Source organism: Ochotona princeps, chromosome 16, assembly GCF_030435755.1.
Source record: "Ochotona princeps isolate mOchPri1 chromosome 16, mOchPri1.hap1, whole genome shotgun sequence".
Taxonomy (NCBI): Eukaryota; Metazoa; Chordata; class Mammalia; order Lagomorpha; family Ochotonidae; genus Ochotona; species Ochotona princeps.
In genome coordinates this window covers 49,808,893-49,826,774 of record NC_080847.1, presented here as the reverse complement: position 1 = coordinate 49,826,774, position 17,882 = coordinate 49,808,893, and the positions used below count along the sequence as shown (strand labels likewise).

Sequence of the window (17,882 nt, the reverse complement as noted above, 5' to 3'; positions counted from 1 at the left end):
ACGCCCACACGCCCCTTCGCGTGCCCCTGGCCGCTGTCGCCTCGGCGCTATGGCGCCCACCATCCAAACCCAGGCCCAGCGGGAGGACGGCCACCGGTAGGCGCCGCGCTGTGCTCCGGGGAGGGGGAGGCAGCTGCGACGTCACAGCCCCTCCGGGGTCGGGCCGTGACGTCAGGGACGCCCCCCGGGACGAAGGGGGCTGCGGGTCCTTACAGGCCCTGGCACCTGTCAGCCCGCCGTGCTATCGCGTTCCCTCTTTCCCCCCTCAGGCCCAACTCCCACCGGACGCTGCCTGAGCGGTGAGCCCCTGTGTGCTGCAGCCAGGGCCGGGGTGGGGAGGGGGCGCGTGGGGGCGGGGGGCAGTTCTGAGCTGCTGGGTCCCCAGGTCCGGAGTAGTCTGCCGAGTCAAGTACTGCAACAGCCTGCCCGACATTCCCTTCGACCCCAAGTTCATCACCTACCCCTTCGACCAGAACAGGTGAGACCACCCCAAGGGAGGCTCCCCCCTGAGGGCACCGACTGCCCTTCGGGGGTCCGGCTCCCACGTGTCCCTCGTGACAGCGGCGGGGTCCCCCGGGAAGCAAACCCGAATCCGCCTTGGGCGTGCCCCTCCTGTCCAGGTTTGTCCAATACAAAGCGACATCCTTGGAGAAACAGCACAAACATGACCTGCTGACCGAGCCAGACCTGGGGGTCACCATCGACCTCATCAACCCCGACACCTACCGCATCGACCCCAATGGTGCGTGGGGACACGGGACGCGGCTGCCCTAGGTCGGCTGGGGCCAGGCCTGGGTCTCGCTTAGTCTCATCTGCCTCCTCACTCCCCTCTAGTTCTCCTCGATCCAGCTGATGAGAAACTTCTGGAAGAGGAGATCCAGGCCCCGACCAGCTCCAAGAGGTAAAGGTTGCGGGGTGGGGATCCGGGAGACAGGCTGAGGTGGCCCCAGGGGCAGGAGGGCGGTGGGTTCTTGAGGCGGCCTTTCTCACTCAGGTCCCAGCAGCATGCCAAGGTGGTGCCATGGATGCGCAAGACCGAGTACATCTCCACCGAGTTCAATCGTTACGGTATCTCCAATGAGAAGCCAGAGGTCAAGTACGTCCCCTCGGCCCACCCCGGCAAGCCAGGGGAGGTGCAGGCTGTGGAGGGCCTGGGGCTCCTAGAAGGTCTTGCTCCCCCCTCGCAGGATTGGTGTCTCTGTGAAGCAGCAGTTCACAGAGGAGGAGATATACAAGGACAGGGACAGCCAGATCACTGCCATCGAGAAGACATTTGAGGATGCCCAGAAATCAGTAACAGAGGGACCGGAGTGGAGGGAGGGGAGGCGGACAGTGTGCAGCCCGAGTTCATCCCTTTCACGTCGATCTCCTCCCACTAGATATCCCAGCACTACAGCAAGCCCCGGGTGACGCCCGTGGAGGTCATGCCTGTCTTCCCAGACTTCAAGGTCAGGGGGAGGGTGGCACACAGTGATGGTGTCCCATCATGGCGGCCTATTCCGGTCTGACCTGTTACCTCCTCAACTCTTCCCCAGATGTGGATCAACCCTTGCGCCCAGGTCATCTTTGATTCTGACCCAGCCCCCAAGGACACCAGTGGTGCTGCTGCCTTGGAAATGATGTCTCAGGCTATGATCAGGTGAGCGGGCCTGCTGGCCACCCAGGCGTACTCCCCCTCGGCCCTCTTTGCTGTCGCTGACCCAGTACTTCTCCCAACCCAGGGGTATGATGGACGAGGAAGGGAACCAGTTTGTGGCCTATTTCCTGCCAGTGGAGGAGACGCTGAAGAAACGCAAACGGGACCAGGAGGAGGAGATGGACTATGCACCAGATGATGTGTATGTGGGCGGAGCCAGGCTGGGGGCTCCTGGGAGGGGCCGGGCCCGGCCCGGCCTGGGGCTCAGCAGGATGACCTCATTGCCCTCCCCGCTCAGGTACGACTACAAGATCGCTCGGGAGTATAACTGGAACGTGAAGAACAAAGCGAGCAAGGGCTACGAGGAGAACTACTTCTTCATATTCCGCGAGGGTGACGGTGTTTACTACAACGAGCTGGAGACCAGGTACTGCACACGGCTGACCGTCAGAGGAGCCGGGGCCATCTGTAGGCAGGCCATTCGGAATGGTCAGAGCTTTTGTGAGGGTGGACAGCCAGGTTCACTGGTAGGAGACTTCATGTAAAAGCAAACCCAGCCCATCCATGTAGGGAGACATAGAGGAAACCAGCATGAATGCTTCCAACAGGACTCCGCAGCGCTGTCCTGCTGGCCGCAGGCACCCTGGGATGCCTGATTTGGGAGGGCCAGACGCTTGTGTTGGAAGCAGAGATGATAGAATCCCACAGGACATGAGAAAGGTGGAGGCCAGGGGATCTAGGCCACCCAGAGCTCCTTGGCAGCTTGGAGAGCACCACGCCCCACCCATGGGGATGGGCCGCTGTGAGCGAGTTACTGTTCTTCAGAGGCCAGAAATTGTTAGACATTTGCATATGCGCACGCGTGCACACAAAGGGTACTTGAAAAATCCATGGAATATGGGATTAGAGTTTATTTTGGTGCCAAAAAAAATTTTGAAATCTATGCATATGCAGGATATTGAGATAGTTCATGGAAAATGAATATTCTAAAAAAAGTACAGATTTCAATTTTTTTGTACCAAATTAATTTTTTAATTATTTCCCACCACCTTTTGGAAGAAGCACGTGGCATAGGGCAACCTGGTGTTTTGAGTGCTGCCATCCTCCCTGCCCCCAAGCCCTTGAGGTAGTCTCCCCACTGTCCCTATTGGTCCTGGTCCGCTGGGGCCCACGTCGAGAGGGAACCACGTCAGACGTCTCGCTTTGATGGCATCTTTCATTCCTCCCCACCTCACCGCTCTAGGGTCCGCCTCAGTAAGCGTCGGGCCAAGGCTGGGGTGCAGTCGGGCACCAACGCCCTGCTTGTGGTCAAGCACCGTGACATGAACGAGAAGGAGCTAGAAGCCCAGGTAAGAGGCTGTGCTGCCCCGGGCCCTGGTGGGCAAGGAGAGGGACAGAGCCTGGCCTAGCGCCTTAATTCCCCCATCCCAATGCTGCTGCTTCCAGGAAGCACGCAAGGCCCAGCTGGAAAACCACGAACCCGAGGAGGAAGAGGAGGAAGAGATGGAAACAGAAGAGAAAGAGGCCGGGGCATCAGGTAAGGGAGGCTGGGTGGTTCTCCGGGTGGGGCAGAGGGGGTGGTGGGCTGTGCCTCACAGGGCTGGGCTCCGTGACAGATGAGGAGCCCGAGAAGGGCAGCAGCAGTGAGAAGGAGGGCAGCGAGGACGACCGGTCAGGCAGCGAGAGCGACCGAGAGGAGGGTGACCGGGAAGAGGCCAGCGACAAGAGCGGCAGTGGCGAGGACGAGAGCAGCGAAGACGAGGCGCGAGCCGCCCGCGACAAAGAGGAGATCTTCGGCAGCGATGCTGACTCGGAGGACGATGCAGACTCAGACGAGGAGGACAGAGGCCGAGCCCGTGGTGGCAGTGACAATGACTCGGACAGCGGCAGTGAAGCGGGCGGGCAGCGCAGCCGCAGCGCCAGTCCCTTCCGCAGTGGCAGTGAGCACTCGGCCCAGGAGGACGGCAGCGAGGCGGCCGCTTCGGACTCCAGTGAAGCCGACAGCGACAGTGACTGAGCCCCCGAGGCTGGTGCGGACCCCGTGGGAGGGAGCAGGAAGGCACTTTTCTAGTGGTCTACTTGGGGAGCCCCTCATGTTGTCCCCCCAAACCTTTACTGTGAATAAAGCCACGTACTCAGCCATCCCGTGAGCCTGAGGTCTCGCTCCGTGCGCTCCGCACCCCGCCCCCAGCTGCTGAGCACCCCAGGTCGAGGTACAGAGCAAGGCGAGCGACTGCGGCTGGCCAAGGGCTCCCAGGGACATGCAGCGTAACAAAGGTCACAATGCCTTTTTTTTGTTTTGTTTTGATTTTTTTTTTTTCCAAAATAAGCCCAGACCATTAAACAAGTGAAACTCCAACAAATAAGTCTTCTCCAACAGCGAGAAAAACTGTACAGTTACTCAAAGCTGATTCTGCCAGTGGGGCTGGGGACAGAAGTGGGTGCGAAGGGTGAACTCATGGAGGGGATGGGCTGGGTCTGGGGAGGCTCAGGGTCCCGCCCGTCAGAGTGGGGCCGCCTGCGTCCTGCCACTCTGCTGGCAGCTGGGGAGGGGCAGCTCACGCCTCCCTGGGTGTGGGGGCGGGTGTTCCTCCCAGCTGGTGGGGGGGCAGAGCCTGTATACAGGGTCACCCTGCTGCCATCCATCCCACCTCCCCGCGGCCTGGGCCGGGGGTGCTGGAGGAGGCCTGGGAGCTGGAGGGGAAGGAGCAAGGCACAGAACATGGAGGGGCCGGGGTGGGGGGCTTGCATAGGTTGATGAGTGTGCAAGAGGTACATAAATAAACCTGACGCCCCACCCAGCCCGGCACTGGGAGAGGAGAGGGGGACCCAGAGGCAGGTCCCCAGGGCCACCCCACCCCCTGGCTTCCTCTCCGCGCCTGGGCACAGGGCGCAGGGAGGACCACAGACCAGGACAGGGCCAAAGAGGTCTGGGGGATGGGGTGATAGTGCAGGGGGTGGTGGTTTTCAAATTTTTTTTTTGGTTTTTTGTTTTTTCCCAACATTTTGTATCTTTAATAACATACACAATGGTTACCAGCCATATTCATAACAAAAGTTATTCATAAAATGTATCTAAAAATAAGATTTTTTTTTCTTTTCGGTGTGAAAAGCTTGAGAATGAATGTCCCAGTGAAGGGGTAGGTGAGTTAGCAGGGAGAAAAGGGGAACCCTGGCTTCCCCAGTCTGAGCCTCCAAGCCCCTTCCCCCTGGGCAACCCCTCATCAGGAACAGGGCCTGGAGGGTCTGAGACTGGGGCGGGGCGAATCTCTGGGTTATGACATAGTGTTCCACGGAAGTGAGGTCATGACATAATTAGGGTGGGTGTGGAAAAAAAGAGGGGAGGGCAGGAGAAAAACCCAAAATCCCAAAACCAAACAATCCCCTTTCCCTCATTCCTTACCCCCAAGTCTTTTACCAGCCAGACCTGGGAGGGGAGAAGGGTGTGTGTGTTCCTGGGGAAGGGGACGTTAAGGCAACAGACTTCCTGACCTCACTGGCTGCCCACCTTCAACCTTCACATCTGGGGAGCCAGGGCCGGGGGGCCAGGGAAGGGCATGGGGTCTAGAGGAGGGGGCTCTGCCCTCTCCTCTGGAAGTTCAGGCTTCCCCTGCCACCATCGTGGCTCTGGGAGAGGCCTGGGGAGTCTAAAAATGAGAGGGAATGATCAGAGAGAAAAACCGTTAAGAACTATATAAATATGCATCTTAAATAGGCCTAAGAAATTAATTGTAGAGAACCTCTGATAAACAGGGCAAAGGGGGAGCAGGAGGGGGAGGCGGAGAGGAAGGTGGCTCCTGTCCTTGGGGAGTGGGAGGGAAGTGGACCGCCTGGAGAGCAGGTCAGCTCCGCTGCTCATGCTGCCCTGGGTCAGCGCTCTGAGCAACTCCACAAGGTAGTGGTCAGTTTAAAGTCTTGGGGGGAGTCTGCTCCCGTGGGGAAGGGCAGGGGGGCGGGGGCCAGGGCCGGGTGGGCATGGGGGAGGCCAGGCAGGGGCTGGCAGTCTAGCTGCTCCCTCCCACCTCCCCCAGCCTTGGCAGAGACCCCTCGATGGGCTTGGGCATGAGCAAGGCGAGTGCCAATGTTAAACAAAAGTTAAAAGGGTGAGAGAGTAGAAAAATATTAGAATGTATAGCTGAGCCAGCCCCCCTCGCTGTCGCGGAGAAGCCTGTTGGGGGTCGGCCCCCGCCCGCCGCCCAGGGAGCCTATGGTGCGCTGGGCTGTGGGTCCTGTCAGATGGTGGAGGTTTTGTCTGTCCCATCTGTGACAAGAAAGGGGGGGTGGAGATCAGGAGCTGGCACAAGCCTGAGAAAAGGGCCTCTCATAGCCTGTCCCCCCAGCAGGTCCCCCGAGTGAGGCTTCCCTCTGTGGAGAGGAGACGGTGGGCAGAGCTGGGTCAGGGAAAGAGGAAATGCTCACCCCCCAAAGCGTGTTCTGTCATGCTCAGACACAGGGACTCCAGGGTGGGATTGATCTCCAGGTCGGGCCCAGGGACTGGGCAGTCTGTGGGGAGAAAGCAAGACAAACGAGGGTGGTGAGGACCGACTACGGTGCAGAGGAGAGCCAGACAGTGCCTGGTGCGTGGGCAACAAGGCAAGACAGAAACAAGAGCCTGCAAGATCCACACGCTGGGGTGGCAGATGTTACCTGGGCAGAAGGGAAGGGCAGAAGTGTGGCATGCACAGAGCCCGATCTGCAGACACAGGCAGTGCTCGGGGCTACACCTGTGCCGTGACTGTCGTGCCCGTGGACAATGCACTGTGTTGCCCTCTGGCATGTGCCCCAGACCTCCACGCTCCCTGATGACCCGCTCTATACTTGGCACAGAGGCTGAAGTGAAACCCTCCCTGCTCCTTACTTGGGGCTGGATGGCAACTGGGCAGGCAGGACAAGGTAGGACAGCAGCCATGGCACAACACCAAGGTGCCTGGGAGGGCTTGACCCCCAGCTCACACTGGTGAAACCCAGCCTCAGATCTTGATTAGCACTGGGAGTGCACAGGAGCCCCGGACCTGCGTGTGGACTCCTGTGCACTCCCCTCACCCTGTCAGACCCTGGGCTCTCATAGCATCGCACACAACCTGCCTCCCTTCTATGCTCCCACGGTACAAGCATTTAGACACCTACTGCATGTCACACACTGGCAGTCACAGCATCTCATAAATGCAACCCCAAAGGTATGGTGGTTTGTGACACCAACAGCTTAGGGTCTTCTGCAATCTGAGATCTTGATAGAAACAGCCCAGTTATCTTCCTCTCTGTCTCCCCTCCTCTCTGTACATCTGACTTTGCAATGAAAATAAATCTTAAAAAAAAAAAAAAGGGCCCGGTGGCGTGGCCTAGCGGCTAAAGTCCTCGCCTTGAACGCCCCGGGAATCCCATATGGGCGCCGGTTCTAATCCTGGCTGCTCCACTTCCCATCCAGCTCCCTGCTTGTGGCCTGGGAAAGTAGTTGAGGATGGCCCAAAGCCTTGGGACCCTGCACCCGCGTGGGAGACCTGGAAGAAGTTCCTGGTTCCAGGCTTCGGATCGGCGTAGCACCGGCCCATTTTGCTCACTTGGGGAGTGAATCATCAGACGGAAGATCTTCCTCTCTGTCTCTCCTCTCTGTATATCTGACTTTGTAATAAAAATAAATAAATCTTAGAAAAAAAAGAAAAAGAAACAGCCCAGTTCAGAACACCCTGTTTCTGCCCCGCAGGCCCAACTGGGGTGCAGGAGCCAACCCTGCATTGCCCTGTGCCCACTCAGTCCTTGACTGTTCCCAGCGCCCAGGTCAGTTTGTGAGCAGAAGGAAAACACCCTTTGGTGTAGAAGCTTATCTAAGCCCAGGCGCCTGGCCTTATAGGGTGTACTGCTGTGCTGACGGGACCTTTGTGTCCCTTCCAAAGCCTTCCAAACTAATACACAAAGAGATGCAGACAGAGGCCAACACAGTAACATGACAGGGAGAAAGAAGTGAGGCAGGAAATAGGGGTGAGAGATGAGACACACACACCCTCCTCCTCACCCTAGAGAAGGAAAGAAGAGGGGGAGAGAGGTGCAGCCTGGCAGGAAGCGAGGGGACATGTCCTCAGTCGAGAAGGGTCAGCTGAGCCTGGGCTGGGGCGCCTCACCTGGAGGGAACATGAGAATGGCCTGGGGTGATGAGTGGACTGGGAGCGAGTGGGTACGTTGCACGGAGCTGCGGCTCTGGCTGGGCATGCTGTTGCTGCCTCCAGGGTTGGCAAACCACAAGTTCTGCACAGGGAGAGGAAAGGGGGGTGAGCAGGGGAGATGGCCCAGAACCCCCTCCCCCAGATGGCGTCAAGCAGAGGTAAGGCACGAATCCCAGGAACTGCCTCAACTCCAGTGGCCTTAGGGCCTCTGCTCCCAGTCGGCTCACCTGTCGGCCTTGGCCCCCAAGGCTGGGGCTGGTAAGGGCATGTCGAGGGGAGACGCCCGCGATGCCCGAGGGGCTCAGGAGGCCCATCCGGCCAGGTGGCAAGGCCCGGGGAGGCATTGGAAACTGGCGCTGGGTCCGCCGAGCCACTCCCATCCCCACAGAACCAGCTATGGGGAGCGAGTTGGAGCCGAAGGCCCAGCTGTGAGAGAGCAGAAGACAAGAGGGTTAAAGGGGGTTAGCTAGCTGCCAGGGCCTTCATGTCGGCCTTCCCTTCCCTCCAACCCCATCAGCTAGAACGGAATCTCATCTGGCTCTGAGGAAGGAGTCCCTGCCTCTCACACTGTCTCCTCCCGACTCAGGGTCCCTGGGGTGCGCCTGTTACTTGGGGCCCAGGCACGCTGGCTGGCAGCTCAGTGCTCTGCACTCCTAGGAGCAGGTCTTCCCTGGGTGATGTGCTAAGGCCAACGTGTGACTGGGTGGCCACCAGCTGATTTCCAGGCCACAACAGTGACCTCCCAACTACAGGCCCAGTGAGGCCGCCCACCCTTTCTGCTGCCGGTAGTTCTGCATTTCCAGCGTGGCTTTGCGTGGGAATGTCCGGAGGAGCTTCAGCACTTGCTGTTTCCAGGACAGCAGCCGTTTCTTCTGTGTCTCTGTGAAAGCCTAGAGATAGGGGAAGGGAGGTGTTGGGGAAGTATGCCTCTGCCCCAGCCTTCGGGCTGGCCGGCTCTCTGCAGGGCAGCGATGGCTAAGACAACCTTTTCTGGCAGCCCCGTGAGAGAGCAGGAACCTGCAGCAACAGGTAAGGGCTGGTGAGGCCTTCCCAGAGGTATGTATGTGTATATATATTTTAAAGAATCACGTATATATTTTAAAGATCTCTTTTATTTATTTCAAAGGCAGAGTCTCAGAGAGATGGAGACAGAGATCTTTCCGCTGGCTCAGTCCTTGAATGTCTTTAAGAGCCAGGGTGGAGCCAGGAATTCGGCGCTCCATCCCAGTGTGTTTACACAGGTTTAACTGAGCACGGAGGGCTGAGCAGAGGCCTGGCTCTGGAGAGGAGAGAGGCTGGGAAGGGAGGCTATGCCAGGCCAGCAGGGGTGCTGCTGGCCCCGGAGGAGCCTAGCGGAGGCCTCACCTCGTGAGTCAGGCACTTTTCGATGAGCTGGAGGTAACTGGTGATGTTCTCTTCATCTGGTCGGGACACCAGCAGCTGGGTGCACACTGGAGGGGAGAGGGCAGGAGTCAGCCAGCAGGCCTGCCATGCTGTGGCTGCTGGCTGGACGCACAGGGCTATGAGCACGCGGATAGCGCTGGCCACAGCGCCTTGTGCGCGGCAGTGATGAAGGCATAACAATAATCTAGTCAACTTCTCAGTCTGAGGAGACACTAAGCCTCAGACAGGTCCAGTCACTTGTTGCTGGTCCAATAGCTACAAAGATCTGGGGCCAAACATCAAGCCAGTTGTGCTGCGCTGACCCCATGGTGAGCTCCATCACATGCCAAACTTGGTCCCCGAGCCCCTCGGTTCCTCTCACTGGCCAGCATGTTAGCATCGGGCCAAGCAGGTCCAAGGGCAGAAGCCCTGTCACCTTAGTCCTGCTCCCACCGTCTACATGGGCTTGATCCCTAATGCCTGTTTTCAGGATTCCTGTGAGGCTCAGCTGGTCTCACCTTTACCCATCACCCGTGTAAACTGGCTGGGGATGTCTCCGTCGGCTACGGGAGCTGGGGCTGGCTCACTGCCATCGGTGGGAGCTGGAGCTGGTGGAGGGGGGTAGCTCTCGGCAGCTGGAGGATCCGTGACCTTGGTGCCCTTGTCTGCGCCCGGATGGGCTGGGGGAGGCTCAGCACCAGGCAGCTCCCCCCGACTGCCATCCTTGGCAGCAGGGCTGGCGGCGGCAGCAGCAGCGGCGGCCACTGTGGCCTGGAGGACACTGTAGGCTTTGATGGGGGTGATGATGATCTGCTGCAGCTCCTGCAGGGCATTTCGCAGATTCCCGCCTTCCAGCACATCCTGCGGGGAAGGGCACAGCTCAGGGAATGGCTCAGGGTCTCACGCAGGCCTCACAGCTAGGCCCCGCGTCAGAGAGGGAGGCCTGGGAGGGATATGGGGTGCTGGCCCACAGAGAAGGCAGGTCACGCAGAAGTACTGCAGGCTGTGCGCTAACAGGTAGACGCACACACACATTCCCCTCTCGCCTTAAGGTGAAGCTTAGAAATTTGGGCCAAAACATGGAAGGGGAAGAAGCAGCGAAGGCAAACAAAGGAGAAAAAAGAATGCAAATCAAGGCAGACGTGGAAGGAGACTGTGTGGACAGAAACAACGCAAACTGAAGAGATGGAGCACAGGGGAACACGGCTCTACCGGAAAGCCCAGTCAGTCAACTGAAGGAGAAAGATGAGCAGTGAGGAAAGAGAGGGACCACAATCAAGACAGCTAGTGAGGCGCCCTCGTGCCACCCTGCAGGTGAGCCCTGGAGGCTGGCTGCCCCAGGAGGGGCCCTTGTGGCACCCTGCAGGTGAGCCCTGGAGGCTGGCTGCCCCAGGAGGGGCCCTTGTGCCACCCTGCAGGCTGGCTGCCCAGGGTTCAGGCCCCCTCACCTTTTCCAGGGACTTGAGGACGCTCTGCCGCTCACGCAGCTTCTGGATGCTCAGGGCTATCTTGTGACGAGCCCCTTTGGTGACATTCTGTGTTGAGGGCAGAGGGGGACAGGATGTTGGAGCTGGAAGGCTGGGGGACTGGGGAGGTGTTCCCCTAGGGATCAAAGCCACAGGGGAGGGGTGGCTCTGGCTGCCAGGGGACTGCCACGGTGGGCTTCACCTGAGACTCCAGGTGTTGCTCGGTCAGTGTCATCATCTCCTCGTAACTCATCTGTGAGAAAAGGGCCGCGTACTTGTGCAAGCGGAGGCTCTTGAGCCACGAGGGTACGTCTGAGAGAAAGGAGGGAGAGTGAAGGTCAGGACTGGGCCCAGGCCAAAACTATGGGCAGTCTTTAAAGCTACAGGGAATCCGGGGGGTGAGGGGGGAGGGAAGGCCCAGAGTCCACGGGCTACTCCTCGGCCTACTCAGCTGCCCCTCTGGGCAGCCTCCCCTGGGCAGGGGCTCGGACCCGGAGCTCTCGGCTGGATGTGTACCAGGTCAGCCTCCCTGACCTCTTCAAAGTCCTGGAGATTCAGCTTCCCCGTGAGCTGGGCCCCGTGTGCCACTAGCTGTGGGATCTCTGTTGTGCTGAGTTCCTTCCCTCAGGCCTGTCCCCTGCCAAGTGGGGCAAGTAGCTGGCAGCCCTCAACTGTCAGTCCCAGGGCTACCCTGCTGTACCTTTCATGCCGCTGCCGTCCTCCTGGAACGTGTTGCGGCTGCAGCCCTGCTCCTCCGTCTGCTCACTGCCGGAGGAGGCCACGCTGCTCTGGGGCGAGAGGGGGGCGTGGTCGGGCGTACTGAAGGCAGCCCGGGCGCCAAGCTCCTCTGGACTCGGCCACTCCCCAGGGGCCTGCGGGCTCGTGGGGATGAGTGACATGGAGCGCTTCAGCGGGCTGGGCTGGATTTGGCAGGGGAGACCTAACCAGAGGCGAGAGAAACAGGAAGTCAGGCTTGGGGATCTGAGCACAGATCGCAGACCACAGACCCTGTGGCCAGGGTCAGGACAGTGGCTCGGCCCCATCAGCCTCCCGGGAAAGGGATGCTGGGTCTAAGAAAACCTGCCCCCCACCCCACTGACGCTGCTCATTCCCTCACCCCAACACCCACTGTTTCCTGCAGTCTAACGGCCTCATTGCACCCACACTGATCCTTCCAAAACCACAAATCGGACCAAACTGCTCCTCTGCTTAAAATCCTGTGGCTTCTTTTCATGCTGAGAACAAAAATCAAACTCTGCCATATCCCCAAAGGGCCAGGTGAGCCCTTCCCCTTGCTAATCCCTGCCCCCTCTCTCTCCCATAACCAACCACAACCCTCATTTCCTCCTGGAATACCAAGCTAGTTCCAACCTCGGGCATCAGGCCTTGCTCTTTCTCCTCCGATCTCAGCTGCTGACTCTCTTCAAGCTTCCTGAGGGTAACCCTTCTCCGTCAATGTCCCAGCTACTCTGTTACATTATCCTATTTCTCCTTTGTTACAACACCCACCACAACTGCAAATGCTTTTATCTACTTTGTTTACTTATCAACTGCTCTCCCTGCAGTGGCAGCAGATGTGTTATGGCAGGGCCCATCTCGTTTTAAACATTACACCGTCTCAGGCCCGGCGGCGTGGCCTAGCAGCTAAAGTCCTCACCTTGAACGCCCCGGGATCCCATATGGGCGCCGGTTCTAATCGGCAGCTCCACTTCCCATCCAGCTCCCTGCTTGTGGCCTGGGAAAGCAGTCGAGGACGGCCCAATGCATTGGGACCCTGCACCCGCGTGGGAGACCCGGAAGAGGTTCCTGGTTCCCGGCTTCGGATCGGCGTGCACCGGCCCGTTGTGATCACTTGGGGAGTGAATCATCGGATGGAAGATCTTCCTTTCTGTCTCTCCTCCTCTCTCTGTATATCTGACTTTGTAATAAAAATAAAATCTTTTTAAAAAAAAAATTACACCTCAGCAATGACTGGGTGGCTGGCCTGGAGGAGCAGCTTCAGAGGCTCATGAATGGAGTGCAGGGGCTGCTCCCCCCACTATTCTGTACTGAGCTTGGACCGGCTCCTGTGTGGCCCTGTTCCACAGGGAGGTCACTCCCTCTGTCTGCTGCATTTCTGAGGTGGCAGAGGGCTCCCACTTAGTACTTAACCACTCTCATGACAGGCTGGACCCCATGAACTCCCAGACCAATAAACACACCATTCCCACAACCCAGCTCTTTCTTCTCCCACCCTTCCTTGCACCACTTCCACCTTCATGCCTCACTCAGGCATCCTCCTGTGCCACCTTGAGTCTGGTGCTCACTGTCCTCCCCAGTCTGCCTGTGGGCTCGAGAGGATGCCACGTCCAGCCAACTCCATCATTTCCGCATCCCCAGGATTGGATGTGATATCACCCACAAGCCCTCCAGCAAGTTCCACAGAACAAAGGGTGCAAGGGACCTCTGAGCCAAGAGAAGGGGAAAAGGATTCACTCTGGACAGGAGAGGGCAGCAAGGTCCAGGGAGCTGTGGACCTTTAACAGGCTGGGCAGCAAACAGTGTACTCCGGCCTGGTTTCTGACAGAAAGGCTTGGGTACCTGTCAGGGCTCTGCTGTCACCGGCCCAGGAGGCAGGGCCAGTCTTCCAACTTCTGTGACAGTATCAATGCTGGGGGCAAGGAAGGCACCTGAGGGAGAGGCCACTGCCTCCCTCTGGGGTCTTCAGAGCTCCTACCAAGCCTCTGGACTCCCTCAGCCCAGGCTGCTGGCCCTGCTCAGGACACCTGGACAAAAATAGCAGACTTGGAGCTCGTGTGGCCAGCAACCTTTGATGCAGGCCTTTCTGCCTCTCCTGGCACCTATGGCCTCATCCTTCCTTCTCAGCCAAGAAGGGGGCAGGCAAGGCTGAGGGGGCAGGCAATCATCCTGATTGGATCAATCATGTAGTTCCTGAGTAGCCTGCTGGGCCCTACACGAAGGCAGAGGCTGGCCACTGCCTGAGAATTAAAAAAACCCAGAAGTGCTGGTCTGTGATCCAGGACCTCACACTCTCCAAAAAACCCTGCTCTGTCCTTGGCTGCACCCCAAACCCACAATGCCCACTTTCACAGGCCAATCCTTGCTCTCCACTCAAAAACATTTCAATGGTTTCCTGTTTTCAGCAACTATATGAAAATCAAAAGCCTTGTTTGGTCCTTCATCTAGGTGCCCCTCAGCCACACCCCTAAATGCAGCCCTAATGCACTGAGCTCAAATCCTGACTGACAGCACCTAACTGTGTGATCTCAGACAAATCTCTTCACCTGCCCCCTTCCATTTCTATAGAAGTCCTTAGTGGAAGGGTCAGTCAAAAACACCTGCTGCCATGATTTCTCACTCAAACCCATGCCAGCCACATCTGTCTCCATCCCGTGCCCTCTGTAACTTGCCACCACAGGAGGATACAGGCGATGCCCAATTTCTTTTGGGTCCAAAGGGGTCTCCAACATTTTCAGGCTTGGCCTTTAAGCAGCTTTAGGGGGCCCAATCATGGGGAGCTCTGGAGGGGCAGAAAGGAAGACACTGAGGGGGTGTGCTGCCGGGGTGAGGCTGAGCTTGCCTGGTCACCTCAGGCGAGTCAGGCAGCATGGCAAATAAGGGCAAGAGCTGTGCAGCGGAACTGCCTGGACTTGGCGACTGCGGTTCCAAAGTGTGTCATGAAGACCGGGAAGTTCCAATTCTAGAAAACAAGATCCAAGCCAGTGCAGGTTGTCACAGCTCCTGGGAAAGCATTCGCTGCCTCCTTCTCAGGTTCTTGTCAGCCCTGGGAGGGAGGCTCAGTAACTGGGGAATAGATTGGCATGAGGCACGAGGAGCTTCCTCCCATCTGCTGGCACACATGACCATCCCTAGTCATGCTCCTGGCCTGCTTTACCCAATGCCTGCCCACAGGGGGGCTGACATCTCCAAGATGAAGCCTGGACCCCTCACCTTGATCAGGCATGCTAGCTTATTATGATCAGAGAAGTCATTCTCCCTAATGCTGTGCACTTCAACCAACATTTCAGAAACTCACTGGGATACCAAATGGTCACCTCCAACTCCAGGTGATCTTCGTGAGAGCCCTTTCAAGTCCGCAGCTGGGAGGACGGCACAGCAGTCGGAGGCAGGTTCTGGCACCTGCTGAGGTCTGAACCTTGGCCAGCTGCACCTCTTGCTCTATGTGTCTTTGAATACACGACATGATCACTTATTTGAGTCCTGAATACTTTTCTTTCGACTGAAGCTAGCAATATGTGACTGTGATGAGCATTTAATGGGACTGTATCTAAAAAAGTGCTGAGAAGACCACTTAGCATCTTCAAACGCACACCAATGTTATGTCACAGCAAGCATCTCACACAGAACGCTTTACAGAGTTCTCAGAAACAAGGCTGTAAAGAGGCCAGATAAAGTCCAGCATGGCCAAGGATGAAGGGACCTCATGTAACAGTGCTGAGTCCTCCAGCAGGGATTATAAACCCACACCCTCAATGGTCAGCAGGTACTGGGAATACCCACCTGGAGGTGGGTGGGGGTAGAGGGCTTAGGAGCATGTGATTGGGAGGGCTTAAAGGGGTGGCTGAGTGTTGGCTCCCTCTCACTGACACCAGGACCAAGGCTTCGAGTCACCAGATTTTTTTTTTTTTTTTTAACTTTTTAAAAGAAGCTAGAAATCTGACTTTTAGGGGGAAAGCTGATTCCTCCTATCACCAAATTTATTTGAAAATACCATAAAACGAAAGGGTAGGTATAATCAGGCGAGACACAGCTTTGGGCTCTCTGCGGCTTCCCAATCCTGCAGGGGGGCCAAGTCAGAGTCCAGGCTGGCCTCGGGCAAGCAGGCAGAGCCTTGTCCTCACCTGTGTTGGCATTGCTCCCAACATTGTTGATGGCTGGCGGCACCGAGCTAGCTGGGTGGAAGGGCACGTGTCCATTTTCCCGGGGTGGCTTTTCCTGCCAGCCTGGCCCTGCTTCTCCAGGGCCCAGCTCTGCAGGGCCCCCCCACTCATCCGAGCTCTGGCGCGAGTGGTAGGAAGGCTCTGGCCGGGCACGGAAGCTGCTGGCCAGCCGCTCCTCGAGGTGGCTCAGCCAGAGGGCCAGCGCGTTGCGGTCTTCCAGGGTGGTGGCTGGGTGGATGAGAGCATAGGAGAGCAGCTGGCGGCTTTCCTCAATGAAGGCATTGCTCTCGATCGAATAGGCCAGAACTTTCTGCAGGAGCCTCATATATTCCGACTTGGCCTCCGTGTTGCCTGGTTGAAGCAGGGGCAGGTGGGACAACAGGAGGGACACCACCTTCTCTTTGGACTCCTGCTGCCACTGGCTGACGATGGCTACAGAAGGGATAGAAGAGGACATGTCAGGAGCTGGGACAGGAAATGTGTACAAGCCGAAGAGAGCTGCTTATGGTCCACACAGCTGCTTATGGTCCTCCCTCTCCTACAGTCCCGGCCCCTGGCCCACACAGAGGGGAACTCACATCCCTGGGCTTCCACAGTAAGCTCTCCTGGAGCTATCCATCTTGAGTCAAAAGCCTGCAGTGACTCCCAATCAGCCAAACTTGCTTTGAGATGTGAGCTCCTGGGGCTGATACTGTGCACAATAGCACAGCTGGTAAGATGCCACCTGCGATGCAGGTATCCCATATGGGCACCAGTTTGTGTCTGGCTGCTATGCTTCTTTTCAATAGCTGAGTTTTTTTTTTCTTTCCTTTATTTTTTAAGATTTATTTTTATTGGAAAGCCAGATATACAGAGAGGAGACAGAGAAGAAGATCTTCCGTTTGTTGATTCACTCCCCAACCGGCTGCAATGGCCAGCGCTCCACCGATCTGAAGCCAGAAACCAGGAGCTTCCTCCAGGTCTCCCACACGGGTGCAGGGTCCCAAGGCTTTGGGCCATCCTCGACTGCTTTCTCAGGCCACAGGCGGAGACCTGGATGGGAAGCGGGGCCACCGGGATTAGAACTGGAACTCAGATGGGATCCCGGAGTATACAAGGCGAGGACTTTAGCTACTAGGCCTCTATGCCAGGCCCATAGCTGAGTTTTCTTTAAAAAGATCTTATTTATTTTTATTTGAAAGGCAGAATTACAGAGAGGGGGATAGAGAGGGATCTTGCATCCACTGTTCACTCCCCAGATGGCTATCTTGGCTGGTGCTTGGCTGGGCAGAAGTCGAGGGCTAGGAGTTTCTTCCAGGCCTCTTGTGTGGGTGCAGAGGCCAAGGATTTTGGCTGTCCTCCACTGCCATCGCAGACCATTAGCAGGGAGCTGAAGTGGAGCAGCCAGGATTTGAACCAGCACCCAGATGGGATGTTAATGCTGCTGGCAGAGATTTAATGTGCTACACAACAGTGCTGGTCCAAGGATGTGATATTTCTGACCGATTTTTACAATGGTAATCAAGAAGTATTAGGGTAACATTATTTTCTTTTTCAGAGCACTATTTCCCTCCAATTCCTGCAGAGAAAGACTCAATGCAGGGGGCTGGCACAATGGTTCAACTGGCTCATCTCCATCTCCAAGCCCGGGATCTCATATGGGGGCCAGTTTGTGTCCCGGCTGTTCCACTTCCTATCCAGCTCCCTGCTTGTGGCCTGGGAAAGCAGTCGAGGACAGCTCAAAACCTTGGGACCCTCCACTTGCAGGGGAAACCCAGAGGAAGCTTCTGGCTCTTAGCTTTGGATCAGCTCAGCTCCGGCTGCTGCACCTGTTTAGGGAGCTAACCAGTGGATGGAAGATCTCTGTCTCTCCTCTCCGTAAACCTGCTTTTCCAATAAAAATACATAAATCTTAAAAAAAAAAAAGCACCCACAAAACAATGCAGACAACTCAGGGTTCTCGCATTTTTCCAGGGCTCTCTACATAATACATGTATCCGAGTTTCCACTCTCAGGCCGATTCAAGGCTTTCCTTAGACTGCTTACAGTGCCTCTTCTCCAGCAAGCATGCCCTGCCAGCACACGCCACAGCCATCTCCTGGCCCTGAGGGTCTGAGGATCTGGGGCTGTCCTGGGGAGCTGAGCCAGGCTTACCCTGTGTCAACTCAGAAGGGAGCTCTGCAAGAACAAGGCCCCAGGCTGGTCCTGGGCAGGAACTGCTTCAAGCCTGACTGCTCCATCAGCCCGAAACTCCGTGTGGGTAGAGTGTGAGAGTAGCAGAAAAGTCGGGGTTGCAGGTGGGGCAAAGGAGGCCAGAGACAACCACCAAGGCCAAAGGAGTCTCCAACTGCAGTTATGA

The 17,882-nt window shown here is 57.2% G+C and overlaps 2 protein-coding genes across 4 annotated transcripts in view; one reads left to right on the top strand and one right to left on the bottom strand.

The window, feature by feature from the left end:
* The first annotated feature begins 4 nt into the window (after window positions 1–4).
* PAF1 (PAF1 homolog, Paf1/RNA polymerase II complex component) lies at window positions 5–3,783 on the top strand. The gene is made up of 14 exons (XM_004595096.2): window positions 5–96; window positions 270–299; window positions 386–478; window positions 621–742; window positions 835–901; window positions 995–1,096; window positions 1,188–1,293; window positions 1,380–1,448; window positions 1,536–1,639; window positions 1,722–1,838; window positions 1,935–2,063; window positions 2,880–2,985; window positions 3,083–3,173; window positions 3,253–3,783. Exons 1-14 carry the CDS (start codon window positions 50–52, stop codon window positions 3,651–3,653), a joined length of 1,584 nt encoding a protein of 527 aa, XP_004595153.2. The 5' UTR covers window positions 5–49; the 3' UTR covers window positions 3,654–3,783.
* A 1,957-nt stretch (window positions 3,784–5,740) lies between these two features.
* The window catches only part of SAMD4B (sterile alpha motif domain containing 4B), a 37,067-nt gene continuing 24,925 nt past the window's right edge, over window positions 5,741–17,882 (bottom strand). For all 3 annotated transcript variants that reach the window (XM_058675170.1, XM_058675168.1, XM_058675169.1), the window contains 11 exons: window positions 15,506–15,976; window positions 11,344–11,583; window positions 10,846–10,955; window positions 10,626–10,712; window positions 9,696–10,038; window positions 9,160–9,245; window positions 8,566–8,684; window positions 8,022–8,220; window positions 7,753–7,876; window positions 6,056–6,139; window positions 5,741–5,897 (listed from right to left, as the gene is read on the bottom strand). In XM_058675170.1, coding sequence (XP_058531153.1) covers window positions 5,869–5,897; window positions 6,056–6,139; window positions 7,753–7,876; window positions 8,022–8,220; window positions 8,566–8,684; window positions 9,160–9,245; window positions 9,696–10,038; window positions 10,626–10,712; window positions 10,846–10,955; window positions 11,344–11,583; window positions 15,506–15,976 — 1,892 coding nt within the window. In that variant the 3' untranslated portion in view covers window positions 5,741–5,868. The remainder of the gene's footprint in view (window positions 5,898–6,055; window positions 6,140–7,752; window positions 7,877–8,021; window positions 8,221–8,565; window positions 8,685–9,159; window positions 9,246–9,695; window positions 10,039–10,625; window positions 10,713–10,845; window positions 10,956–11,343; window positions 11,584–15,505; window positions 15,977–17,882) is intronic.